Raw genomic sequence first — 14,013 nt, 5'->3', positions numbered from 1 at the left:
CCACGAAGTGAGATTTTATGAATATTTTTGTTTGCACATATTAGCATAGCACATGCCCCCGCTGTACGGGCACCCACAGCTCCAGCTAGATCCCAAGGATGTGGCTCCTGGGCCAAAGTCCTCCTTATCCCAACCCCCTGGCACTGGGAAGATGCCCTGAAGGTAGCCCAGCCCTGAGTACTTGCAGCTGCTGCTCTGATCCCAGCCAGCATAAAGGAGACTGTGTCCTATTGTTGCAAATAGAATTTACACAAACAAAAAACAACAAAGCTCACGCTCCTGGACAGCGATTCCTCCCTGCAGGCTGGCAGGCGCGCTGTGGTCCCTCTCACAGTCCCCTTCTTCCCTCTCTCAGTGGAGGTGGGCTAAGAGCACTGAGGCAGAGAGTGTGCCTCAGAGCAGGGAGGATGGTGGTGGAAAGGACCCAAGACGCCCGCCCATCCCTAACAAGGAGCAGAGTGATTGCTTTCAGAGGCCCGCAGGTCTCCAGCCACGCTCTGTGGTGGCTGCTCTGCGTGATGCAAATGCCCTTGGTATTTGGCCCAGGCTGGGGGAGCCAGCCCCCAGGCTAAGCAGGCCATGGTGTGTGGCGCCTAGCAGCATGCCCTCCCCGAAGCCTGGCCCCAGCACCCCAGGTTCCCTTGCTGATTTCATTAGCCCAGTCTTCATGCTGACGGGGAAGGGCAGGGACCATGTGTCTGGAGCAGGCTTGGCACATGGCTCTCTGAGGTGGCCAGCAACCCCTGACTCTCCTTCAGAGCTGGCCTCAGACCCCTTGTCTAGACCGAGGGGGAGAAAGAGCTTAGACCCCTAAGCTTGGGTCTGTCTTCCTCCTGGGCCTATTTGAAGCAAGACTCAGGCTTAAAGAGTCCAAATAGATCCAAGGCCACAGTGAATTTATGGTAATCATCAATGATCAGTCTACTGGTGATTACAAGGGAGGTGGGGAAAAGATTCCCAACCCAACAAACATTTCATCATTACACATCACTGTTCCTCCATTCTTTTTCCATTCCAGCTACCCACCTCCCCACTGTAGGTCTCACAGCCTATAAAGCATTCCTGTTTGGCATTCTAAGTGACTCCCCTCTTGGATCTGATCTGCATATATGACTAAAAACAAGCCTGGTATTTAAGCGAACAGGAATCAGCTACCCCTCCGCGCATCCCCGGGTGGCCCGGCTATCCTCAGACATCTTCAACTCCAATACAGCAGACCGACAATAAGCATTTAGGGGCTGGGCCTCTCACTTGCTGCTCCTCACAAAACCACTGCCACATACCATATCCCTTAAAACAAGTACAAATTGATCCCACGCCAATACATTATCATAAAATTGGCTCCAAAGCAGTGACGTTCCCAGGGTGCCAAGTAAATGCAAATACAAAACCACCCCTGGGGCTATTTCCTACCCAGACCACACAAAATTTCCACAGGGGGAAAAAAATCCCACTGCCAATGACCACACCATCAAACATTACAGAACATAAAGGAAACACTCCACCATAAACAAGAGCAGGCAGACACAGAATGTGGGAGGATTAGCAATCTCAAAATTTGCGATAATAAAACAATCCAAAAAGGACTATAAAATAAATACATTTAAAATAGTTGAAGAAACTAAAATGAAAATAGAAATCATAAGGAAATACCAAGAAACCATGAAAATAGGGCAGATAGATTTGAAAAACTATTTGAAAATAATGCTAAAGGATGTACTTCAGGAAAAAGGAAGTTAAATCAACAAGGGTGGGTGAAATGCAAGAAGCAACGGCGAGCAAAGAAACCAGTAAACTTGTGGGTAAATATAAATAAGTACTGAACTATTTATAAATAACAACTGTATTAATAATGACCACTGGGAGGAGGGTAAAGACAGGCAGAGCTAAAATATAGTCAACAATAACATGGAAGATGGGAGACGATGCTGGGCATCCAAACATCCCAGGATCCCACCAAAAGCACAGGAGGATTGAGCGGGTGTCTCACAAAGTTGGTTGGGGTGCTTCTGGGGCAATGGATACCACTCTGGGCTATGCTGTCCTCTCCCACCAGAAAGTTTCTTCAGCTTTTCTCCCCAGAGCGTATCTGAAAGTCAGAACCTACAGAATCATGTACCCTCATCCCCTTGAAGCAAGAGTGGGAGGCCACTTACCCATGCTGGTCACGGTGTATTGGTAAGGTTCTGAGAGGAAGTGTGGGAGGGTGAGGACAAAGGCCCCCGAAGCCAGGAGGAGACCCCCCATGCCGATCAGACGCGGACGGTGCACCCGGCTGCCAAAGTAGCTGACAAAGATGATGAGGATGGCGTTGCTGATCTGCAGAGAGAGCAGAGGAGCCGAGTGAGACCAGAGGCTCTGTCCTCACCCACCCACAGAGTGGACCTGACCGTCACAGCAGAGAGGCAAGAAGCTGCCTGGTGTCGCCCAAGGGCCCAGGCAGAGCAGTGGTGCCAGCTTTGCCGGGAGGGCCAAGCATGCAGTTTCAGCTTTCCCCTGTTGTCAGAAACCCTTCCCAGCCTCAGCCTTCTAGACCAGACCAAGAGAAGTATCTAGAGACCATGGGAAGCTCAACCATTAGGACCAAAGCTTTGGGGGCCAAATTCAAGAAAGCTTCCTATTCTGGCTGGCTCCTAGGAACAGTACGTGTTCCCTAACTAAACTCCCTAAGGACTCTGAGTTCATAGTCAGAATAACCACCAAGCAGCCTTCACTATCTCATTTCATCATGCAACAAGTCGCATGTTTGCAGACGACACAATTGGGGCTCAGAATAGTAAGTAACTTGCCATGTCCATGAGGTCAGGAGGCGGCTCAAACAAGGACTGCCTGAGTTTAAAGGGCCCCGCCTTAACTACAGTGGTCTACTGCCCCTAGGAGAAGTGAGTTTCTGCCCCAGCAGCTCTGCTCCTAATCGGCTCTGGCCCTCCCTGGGTTGGCTTCCACCTCTGTGAATGAGGGGTGAGGACTAAAGCGCCCTAAGTCCCTTCCCGGGTGAAACACCAGTAACTCATGTTCCTGGTGCTCCCTGGAAAGCGTGCTCTCTGAGCCACACCCAGAGCCAAAGAGGGGAACCGAAGGCCCCAGCTTGGGGAGCAGGGTCTTAAATGGTAAAAGGGGTGCTGGCAGATCTTCTGACCTCGACTCCATCCAAAGAGATGGTCCTCTGCCCCAGAAGGTGAGTCCACCTGAACCAGAGGAGCCCTGGATGTCAGCACTCATAACCCCTACCCTGTCCACACCACAGTCTCCTTCCGGCCGTTAAAGCAGGTGTCCCTGTCTCGGGAAATAGGGACCAGAGTCTTGGTATGTGGCTCTTGCCAAGATTGTCAATGACCTCCTCATTGCCAAGTCCGCTGGCCAATTCTCAGTTCTCTTCTCACTTGATCTCTCAGCACCATTTGATTCAGTTGACTGTTTCTGCCTTCCTGAAACACTCCTTTCTCTAAGTTTCCATGACACCATGTTCTCCTAGTTTGCTGTCCCTGGTTGCTCCTTCTCAGTCTTCTTGGCTGGTCCCTCTTTGCCTCCCTGATCTCTCAACTCTCAGAGCTCAGTCCCCATACCTCTGCTCTTGTCTTGGGAGCTCAGCCAGTCCTACGGCTTTCCTTGTTCTGTATGCGCTTCCGATTCCCACAGGCCCGGCGCATCCCAGAGCTCATTCCTCACCTTCCACCCAAAACCCGGTGCCCCCCTCCCCAGTCCTCCTCCTCTCAGTAGATGGCACCTCATCCTATGAGTGGCTCAAGCAAAACGTCTGCGCATCATCCTCGACTGCCCTTTCACACCGACATCCAACCACCAGCAAATCCCATTGGCCGGACCCTCAATGGAAGCCAACCACTTCTCACCACCTCCACCACTACCACCTGGTCTCAGCCACCATGGCACCCTTCTGAGCTTTGCCTTCTACCCACCGCCACTCTTGCCTCAGAGCCCTCTATTCTCCTCCTAGCGGCCAGAGTGGTCCTGCTGAAATGTCAGACCGTGTTCCCTCTGCCCAAATCCGATACGGGAACAAAAACAAAGTCAGTCCCAGAGCCTCTGAAGCCCTGAGGAGCCTGTCCCCTTCCCCTTCACTGCTCCGACCTGCTCTCCTTCTGTCCCCCCACTTCCTCCACCCCAGCCACTCTGTCTCTTGCTGCTCCCTCATCTTACATGTCTGCGGGGGGCTCCCTTCTCAACGAGCCCTACTTTAGATCTCTGCTCAGGTCGAACCTTCTCATTAAGGCCTTCTCTGAAAAAGAAGGGGGTCGGGTGGGTGAAATGGGTGAAGGGCGTCAAAAGTACACACTTCCAGTTATAAAATAAACAGGTCCTGGGATGTCACATACAGCATGGCGACTATAGTTAATAACCCTGTGCTGTATATTTGAAAGTTGCTAAGAGAATAGATCTTGCAAGTTCTCATCACAAGAAAAAAACTTGAACCATGTGAGGTACTGGTTGTTAGCTAGACACTGTGGTGATCATTTTGCAATATATACTTATCTCGAACCATTATGTCGTACACTTGGACAGCTAATATAAAGTTAAATATCCATGATATCTTAATTAAAAAGGAGTTATTTTAAATATAACTTATATTTGTAATAATTAACAGAAATAAATTATAATATATTAAAATATATTTATAATTTAAATATAATTCAAAGAATAAAGTTATTTAAAATGTAACCACCGTGCCCCTCCACGATTTTATTTTTCTTCATAGCATTTACTCTAATCTGATCCACCATGTTTTATTTATTTCTATAAATAAATGTCATATTTATCAGTAGAATGATATATATGAGCAGAGATTTTTGTCTGTCTGTTCATTCCTGTCTCCCCAGCACCTAGAATGGTGTCTGACACATAGCTGCTGTAAATGGTAGGTTTTTTCAAGAAGAGGACACGATTGCCCAGAGACCCCTCCTGTGTGGCCAAGAGTAAGAATGGTTTATGACACACAGAGAAAGGGGATGTGAAGGTGGGTGAGGAGGCAGCCTAGTCTGATCGGGAAAGACGTGGTTCTAGGACATTCTGAAACCAGCACCTGGAAACAAAGCTTTATCCTTATGCTTCCTAGATTTCATTCCCTTTTTGTTTCCCCATCATTTTGCATGAAATGATTGTAAATGTCAGATCATATCAGCTAAGCCAACTGAGGCTGACTTGAAAAGGTCTGGGAGAGGGACGGGAGAGGGCCTCGAAGGGACCCAGGGAGGAAGGATTGGGGGGTGTCCCATCCCATCCACCTGGAGCGGCCCTTCCTGTGCTCCCCCCAGGGCCTGGGCTGGCTTCTAGGAAGGAAGCTGGGCCTCTACAGCTGTTACGGCTGATGCTGGCTTAAGACCTTGGTTCCCAAACTTTCCTTCAGCTGTGGCTTTCCTTTGAAAAAAATTATTTTCCCTAATATTAAAAAAAAAGAAGCTGTTCTAGCTGAGGAGAACAGGGCCTCTGCAGCCTGGGCCTCAGCCCCTCGGCCCGGAAATGGCCCCTAAAACAACTCTGTGGACTTCGTGTTAGAGCATCTGAAGGTTATCACACAGCCCATTTGTAACACATCCTTACCCACGCCTCAAACCAAAGGGGCCCAGGGCAAACTGATGGGGGGCATTAAGGGTGGCTGACTGCATCTGCTCAGCCCTGGCCGTGGGTGGGCCAGGGAAGCCGCTACTTCACCGGGCTGGATGCCCAACGTCTTCCCTGCCAGCCAAGCCCTCCTCCTGCCACTGGCTTGTTACACCCAGCCCTGGTCTCCCCTTCTCCTCACCCTCTGAACCCCAGCGAGACTGGGTCCAGCGTGAAGGCTCCCGTCTCCTGGAAGCTGGCTGCACACTCCAGGCATCCAGATGGGCTCGCCTTCCCCTCCACCAGGCCTGGTTCTTTTCTCACACCCCTCAGGCTTCTGATAGGCAGCCGCCTTGTGGTCTGCGGTGCTGCCAAATCCTGCCTTTTCTTCCTTTGCAGCACTGCCGGGGTCCTCTTCTCCCCCAGCCGCTCAGGCCTGTCTGTGACAGCCGCCCAGCCATCCGACTTCGGGATACACTGTCCCTCAACTCAAGTGTCTACCAGGCACCTCTTCCAGAGGGTTCCTCTTCACGAGTCTGTGCACCCGGGCCTGGCTCTGCTCAAGAAGCCAGGCCAGTCCCCTACTGATCCCCCCAAAAGCTGGGAGCCTCGAGCTTGAACATGAAGCCCCCTCTGGCTTGGCTGCTCTCTGCTCTTCCGGTAAGACTCCTACTTTCTTAGTCTGTTTCTAAACGCTTCGGTCAGAATCAACGGGATTGTAGAAAGCCCTTTGGTTGAGTTCCTCTCCTCCACACAATCACCCATCCACTCCCCCTCAACACACACAGATACACACACACACACACACACAGATACACACACAGACGCACACAGATACACACACACACACACAGATACACACACACACACAGATACACACACAGACGCACACAGATACAGAAATACAGACAGACACACGGATACACACACAGTCTCAGATCACAGATACACACATATAGTCATGCACACAGACACGCACAAATACTGAGACACACAGAGAAACAGATATACACACAGACACACATTTTCCCACTAAGCACACACACAAGATTGTTAGGTTCAAGGAATTAACTTTCTTATGATGTTTGCCTCAAACCATGCCCATAGGCATGTTCTAAAACCTGACTGTTGAAAAGCTCATCTAAGTTTAGAAAAGAGAAAATTTAATGGGTGAATTATTTTCATTTTTTATTGAACTATAACCTGGGGAAATATTTTGCCCCTTATTTGCCTAATCAGTCTCCTGCCACAGACACACGGATACACACACAGTCTCACATGTCCCAGCTAGCTACTCCCTGCCCCTTGAAAAATCCAGTTGTTCCTGGGCCCACATCTTTGTTCCAAGCATGGGAAAAATAAAAATGAAAATTTAACCATCAAAGATCATAGATTCAACTATCATGCGAGCCATAGTGGAAGAGAGGATTAGCCTACACACCAGCTCTGATATTGATTAGTAGATGTGCCTAGAACACTGTGTTGAGAAGGATTCAGAGTCTGGACTCAGCAGAAAAGAAGACTGCAGTTGATTAGTGATGTCTGCCAGGGTCACGGGATAGGACTGTGATGACACAAATGTCAGAGATTTGTTTTTCTTGTGTCCTTCGTGAATGAAGACAACATGTGCCAGAAGCATTATCAAAGTCACAGGCCAACACATAGAAGGGTGCATTTTGTGTGAGTGGTGCCAGGTCCCTGTCCTGTAAGAGAGCACAGCCTATGTGGAGGGGAAGACCCCCGTCACTGGGCATCACCAGGAAGCTCAAGACACAGATGCACAATCAGGTAGACAGAGGCATACGTATGCACGTGTATACACGTACATTAAAACACACGGACACAGACACACATCCAGAAAGCAGTGAAGGCATCCACGTGGGCCTGGGGGTTCAGAGGAGGGGGTTTGAGGCCCATGAGGCCAGCAGGCATGACTGATGGGCCTCAGGGCCGTACGTGTGCAAGTACGTGCACGTCACAGGGTGGAGGAACAGTCCATGGGGAGGAGGAGTGCGTGGCGACCGTCAGACGGACCTGAGCTCCCATCCTGGCTGCACTACACACGTGTGCGGCCACTGGGATGGGGGTAGACTTCCTGCTGCCAGCTTCCTGTCTAGAAGACGTGACTGTGAAGAGAGCCTCCTCCGAGGACGGCAGGGGGATCTAGCACAGGCGTGGCGGAGAGGGCTCCTGAGGGGCACTGCCGTGTGGGCCGTGGAGGGCGCAGGAGTCAAGGGGAAAGGGGCGTTTCCAGCAGGGAGCAGGCTGTGCGATGGGGAGACTGGAAGGTGGGGGTTGGGGGACGTTGGAACACTTCCCACCTTCTTTACAGCCCATTCCAGAAGCTGTCTGGGGAGCCCAGACTCTACTGGGTCGGTTGTTGGTCTGAATTTCGCTATGTCAAGGGAAGATCTAATTGCATCTGGGCTCCTGGGAGGGGGAGGCCAAGACCTCCATCCCAGAACAGTGGGCCCTGTGGGAAGAAAAGACAGGAGCCAGGCCCAGGGCCCATCTCCTCACCTGGAGCCGACGATGCTGCAGCCGCGATGCAAGGGCTTGCGGCCTTCCCTGCCCCTTTCTCCCTGGCTTCCAGTGACTCCTAGCTGACCCTGCCCTCTGACCTCTCACCCTGGCCTCTTGGCCCACCCTATCTTCCTCTAACTTTGATGTGCCATCAGTGAGGGACAGTGTAAACTCCACGTGGCTGGGAGGTCATAGACCTCTGACCTTGCCTGGCAGTCAGGGCCTTTGAGCAGCTCTGTCTCCTGTTGCCCTCCTAAGACAGGAGCTGCCAGCCTGGGGCTGCTTCCCTAGCTGCATGCCTGGGGCTCGTCTTCCCCTGGACCGGGGATGGGCAGAGGCCACATAACCTTGTGGATGGTCACAGAACTCAATTAGAGGCACAGAGTTTGGAGGCAGCAGGCCTGCACACCTGGCACAAGCTGCTGCCCTTGCTGAGCCCTGGTGCCCTCAGCTGTCAGCAGGGAGGAGCAGAGTACCTGCTCGCAGGGCTGCTGTGAGGAGGTCAGGTGCCTCCAGAGGCTCTCAGCTCAGCGCCTGGTGCAGGGCAGCCTTGGGAAATGTAGCTGGCTGTCTCCATCCCCCAAGGGTCCAACCCCGCCTCCCCCACCCCGTTCTTCTGCTCCTCCCAAGGCCCTTCCTGGATGCCATGATCAGGGTGGTGCACAAGTGGGGTCTGATGGACTACAGCATCCTGCTTACCTCATTCAAGCTGGAAATGAGACCTGAGGAGGAACTGGAGAGGCCAAAGCGCTTCTCAATGGTGGTGAGGCTGCTCTTGAAGTAGGCGCTATACAGGAGCTGGCAGAGCTGCAGCAGGCCATGGCACAGCACGAACACCTGGGGAGGAGACCTGGACGGTGAGGCCTCTGGACAGTGAGCCCTGACCACCCACCTTGGCCCTCCATTCGGGGGCACAGAGGCCCAGCAGCCTGGCCCCGCTCCCCTGTTAGCTGGGAACACTTTCTCCATCAGGTGGTCCTAGGGTGAAATGTCATCATCCTCGGACCAGTTTCACCCACAGCCTTAGTCAACACATGTGAACCATTCCCATCATTCCTGCCATTCTTGTCACATTATCATCAATGGCAGGAAAACCACAGGGTTGAAGAAGCATCCCTGAGGGAAAGGCCTGACTCATCAGCCATGGCCCAGGGCATTCAGCACCTGGAATTGTTCTCTGACAGCTCTGCCCTCCCTCCTGTGTCCTGTGAGGGCTCAGGGCCACATTCATGTCACTCCCAGGGGCACAAACAAGCCAGGGGTCACACTGCTCCATTCCTCTTGACCTGCCTTCCGTTCTCCTCCCTCCATCAACACCCATCCTCCCAGGCCCACCTCTCACACCCCAGTGAGGCTCCAGGATGGGCTTTCACACTAGCCCATTTGAATGAAAACACTAGCCAAGCTTGTTACCACCTCTCATACGGGGTATTTGTGACTGTGCCGGCTCCTCTCCTGAGTGGATGATGAGGGCCTGGAGAAGGCATCCCACCCTGCCCCATATGCCTTGTCCTGTGGGTATGAGTAAATGTGACAAGTAAATGTGGTTGATGGGGAGGGTGGAGAGGGCTTGTGGTATCTAGAGTCGGCTGCAGGCCGAGCTCTCCTGGGTCCTCGGCTATTGGGCTGAGAGCAGGCTCAGAGCTCAGAGCCCAGAGCCCCACATCCTGAGCCCCCTGGAATTGCCCCTTCTGGAGATTCACTTTTCCTCCAGGGAAGGGTGGGGTGCCATTATGTTTCGTAGTCTGCCAAAGCTCTTCCCTTAATTGAAGGGCTGGCATCTCAGGAGAGCAACTGGGGCTCCACCTTCATTTCCGTTTCCTTGTAAAGCCAAGCCAGCCCCTCCGCAGGGGCCCGGCTCCAGGCTGTGGGATCAGAGCTGACCTCCCCTCTCCTACCTGTCAAGGCAGAGCCTTTGTGAGGCCAGCGTGCAGCCCTAGTTGCCTGCCCGTGCATCCAAATCCAAGGAGGTCATCAGGCCACAAAAGCAGACACCTGTCCGAACCACCAGCCCCCTGACCCCGGAGCCCGCGGGGCCTCCTCACTCCTCATCAGTGGCAGAAGGAAACCTGTCCACCTGGAGTCAGGGGCAGCCTGCCACCCCTGCCCCCTTAGGGAGGCTCCACTCTGCTTCATTTCATATACTAGAATTCTTAATGTTCTGTGATAAAGGTACCCTGGAAAATGATCTAGTCTCTCTTACAAATGGGGAAACAGAAGTCCAGAGAGGGAGAGGGGGAATCCTAGCGCCCCAGAGTTGGGGAAACCAAGGGCCTGCGAGGGTGGGAACTGGCCATGGCTGCTCCACAGTGTGAGGGGCAGGCCCAGGACCGGTCCCCGGCAGGCATGTCAAGCGCCTGGCACTAAGCCCACAGTGCCTGCCACATGCAGGACAGAGGCCATTTGGTCTTGGATGCCTTGCCAGAGCCTCTTCTTCTGACCGTCCCCTAAAGGCTGATGCCCCCCCAGACTCTGTCTGTAGTCCCCTTCTCTGCGCACGGCACCCTTTCTGCACACACTCATTGGAAACCCCATTTGTGGTGCCCACATCCCAGACCCTCCTCCAGAACGTCCCCCAGAGCTTTTACACTCAAGTCCACCTCATTGTGTGCTGGACGTGTCCACGTGGACATTCTCAGATCCCTCAGGCTAATCGCTTCCCAAATAGGGCTCAGGGTCCTCCCCCACAAACCTCTCTAGTTTTTCATTCATTCCCCACCACCTTCACTCAGTTCCCTAAGCCAGAAACCGGGAATCCTCCTGGATGCCTGTTCGTCACTCCCTGGCATTCGGTGCCACTGCTGAGCCCTGTGATTTCACCTTGGCATCTCTTGTATTTGACTGGCCCTTCATCTCCAGATTATGCCTTGCCTCAGGCCCTCTCCCTTCTCCCCTAGATTCCTTCAGATTCCTCTCACAGATCTCTTGCCATCCCCTCAAACCTTCCATCCCACCACTCCAGAAAGAGCTTTATCAAACACCAATGTGAGCAGGTTACTCCCAAATTAATACCTCTCACTGGCTCCCCACTTCCTACAAGATATAAACCAATGCTCATGGTTGGTATCCAAGATGCTACAGGTCCTAGACCCTGCCTGCCTCTTTGGCTCCACATCCTGCCGTGGCAGATCAAGTTTCACAAAGATGGCTACACCAATATCTCCTGTCCCACATACACCTCTAACGATGGGACAATGACATTCGTTCATCAAGAAGTGGGCTCTGTACTCCCTCCCTTTCAATATGGGCCAATTTTAAGTATTTGCTTCTAGGGAAGAGAAGGAAGAAGAAGTGATGCTCTGTGACCCCTGGAGCCAAGTCCTGAAAGTTGATAGTGAACCCCCAGCCCTTTCTCTCTTGGGACACTTAGACCCCAGACATCACACTATAAGGAAGCCCCGTCTTCCCTACTCATGGGGGGGTCCACATGGTGGTGTTCCAGCCAACAATTCCGGTTAAAGTTTCAGCCTGCAGCCAGCATCAGCGGCCAGACATGTGACTGAGAGCCTTCAGAGGATTCCAGCCTCCAATGCCAAGTGGAGCAAGAGTGAGCTTCTATGGATGGCAGATCCGTGAGCAAACTAAATGTTGCCATTGATTTAAGCGCTAAGTTTAGGGCTGCTTTGTTATGCAGCACTAGAGCTAGAACACCTTGTCCTTCAAACTGCATCAAGGTCACACCACCCCACAGCACACACTCATTGTCTGCATCTTTGCTCACAATCTGCACAAAATCATCTTCCCCGCCTTTGTCTGGATAACCCTTCGGTGGCCCCCTTGCCCAGCACAGGGCTCAGGCATGTGTCAAGCTCAAGGTGGCTTCCGAAAATCCTGGCACCTGATACTGACTTCTGCGAAGAGGTATCTTGATGCCTTGGCACATGGCTGGCATTTAGAGCGACATCCAGCAGAGGATGAGGGCTGTCATAACAGCCTGGGGGAGAGACAGTGAGGGCTGAACCAATGTCCAGGGCAGTGGGGAGGTGGGCAGGGGCCGATCAGAGGCTCCTGCAGAGGTTGAGTTGACAAGGCTGTCACTGATCCCAGGTGGAAGAAAAGGGGCAGTGTTTCCAGCCTGAGGGCCAGGAACGGGGCAAGGCTGTGTGTGACGGGGGCCCACGAGGAGGAGTGTAGATGGAGAGGGTGGTCAGTGAGTTCAGGTTTGGAACACCCGAGGTTCTGAGCATAAAGCTCAGAAAAGACTGTCTCCCTCTAACCAAATTAGTAATGAATTAACAGGAGTGACTAATCTCTCCTCAGTTCCCTAGCAGTCTCAGGAGAGGAAGGTGAAGATAGTGGGGGGAAAATCTGTCTCAGATCTTTTCCTGAAAGATAAGCCTTTGCTTTTTCCAGTAAATACAAAAATCCCTTCAGATATGAGGTGGAAGACTCCACCTAGAGCCAGCGGGTGCCTCCTCATTCCATACCCCCACACACACACCAAAGAGCCAACCACACGGCCAGCTTTCAGCCACTGCAGTCCTGTCAGGTCGGGGTGCCTTATGGGTGCCCCAGCAGAAGATGCCAGGTAAAGAGAAAGAAGTGGATGGGTGGTTCCAGCAGAGCTTTCTGGCCTGAGCCGCTCAGAATCACAGCCATCTGGTCCCATCTACTGAGCTTATGTGGACAGGACCCAGGCTGCTGAAACTTACCAAGTACCCACTCCATGGCCAGCATGATATGGAGCAGCAAACACTCGACACCAGGCAGGACACCATGCGTGGACGCAGAACTCCACCCCTCGCGAGAACATGGGGCTTATGAGCATAAGCAGACGGATTGGTGGGAGAAGGAAAGGTGCGCTCATTGGGTTGCAACCCACCTCCTGCCACCACCATTTAGACAACATAGTGTTGTGGAATTTGATAGTTTGGGTTTGGGAGTCAAACAAGCCGAAGTTCACATCCTGACTGTAAGGAACGGCAAGACCTTCGGCCACGTATTTGACCCTCTGACAGCAGTTTCCGCGCTAGTGAGTGGAAGCTGTGGTAATACCTGTTCCCGCTGCCTTGTGAGGCTTGCACGAGAGAGTCTGTGTTTAAAGGCCTGGCGCCCTGCCTGGCCCACAGAGAGTGCTCCACATTCTGGGGGGATATGTAATAAGCCCAGGCTTCCTCCACTCCCTCCTCTTGCCCAAATAATTGAACCTTTCTGTTGCTTTCACGTCTCCTGTGGCATGAAAACTCTAGGATAGAATTTCCCACAATGTCTTAGGCAGATCACCACTTGCTTGAGATGCTCCAAGTTGAAAGGATTCCCAGGAGAAAAAAGTTTGGAAAACTTTGCATGCTATAATCCTCCCTTGCAAATATTTACAATTCGCATTAGCATATTAAAGGCTCTAAGAAAACCTTGGGTAAAGACCGTCTTAGCTTTGTTTTACCCAACTTTCTCCATAGCTTCTTTAGCCATGTAACCCCCTGCATATATATAAAACAGATTCTAGCATTCTGCAGAATACAGCTTAGGGAAAGATTCCATGTCCCTTTTGAAAGAAGCTTATGGTAGAATCTGGGTCTTGAGATTTCTTCACAAAAGGAAAAGAAAATAAAGATATATTACATGGGCTGTATTATCTTTTTAAAAATAGCACACCAGCATTTTCTGTCTCCTCACTCTACTTTTTTCCTTTTTCATAGCACTTATTGCTTCCTAAAATTACGTCATGCATTTGACTTCTCACTTATGGACATCTACCCCCACCAGAATGCAGACTTCACAGAGGAAAAATGATGTGTTTTTAAGATGCCACATACCTGTTGTCTGGAACAATGCCTGGTCCTTAAATGGGGCTCATTCACTGTCAAGTGAATGAATATGTCTTTCAATAGTCTAACTGATGAACCCTCTTCCAGAATATACATCCATCAGAGTACTCATTTGGGAAGCTGCAGATTTGTTCCAATGATCTGTCCTCAATCATAAATTTCCCCT

The 14,013-nt window shown here is 51.6% G+C and overlaps 1 protein-coding gene across 3 annotated transcripts in view; it reads right to left on the bottom strand.

The window, feature by feature from the left end:
- Positions 1-14,013, bottom strand: part of SLCO2A1 (solute carrier organic anion transporter family member 2A1) — a 78,212-nt gene that overhangs the window by 33,214 nt on the left and 30,985 nt on the right. For all 3 annotated transcript variants that reach the window (XM_079922618.1, XM_079922619.1, XM_079922620.1), the window contains exons 2-3: positions 8,779-8,916; positions 2,157-2,319 (exon numbers count right to left, since the gene is read on the bottom strand). In XM_079922618.1, coding sequence (XP_079778744.1) covers positions 2,157-2,319; positions 8,779-8,916 — 301 coding nt within the window. The remainder of the gene's footprint in view (positions 1-2,156; positions 2,320-8,778; positions 8,917-14,013) is intronic.

This window comes from Stenella coeruleoalba (assembly GCF_951394435.1).
Source record: "Stenella coeruleoalba genome assembly, chromosome: 5".
Lineage (NCBI taxonomy): Eukaryota > Metazoa > Chordata > Mammalia > Artiodactyla > Delphinidae > Stenella > Stenella coeruleoalba.
The sequence above is the reverse complement of the archived record's forward strand: the minus strand, read 5'-3'. Positions and strand labels throughout refer to the sequence as shown.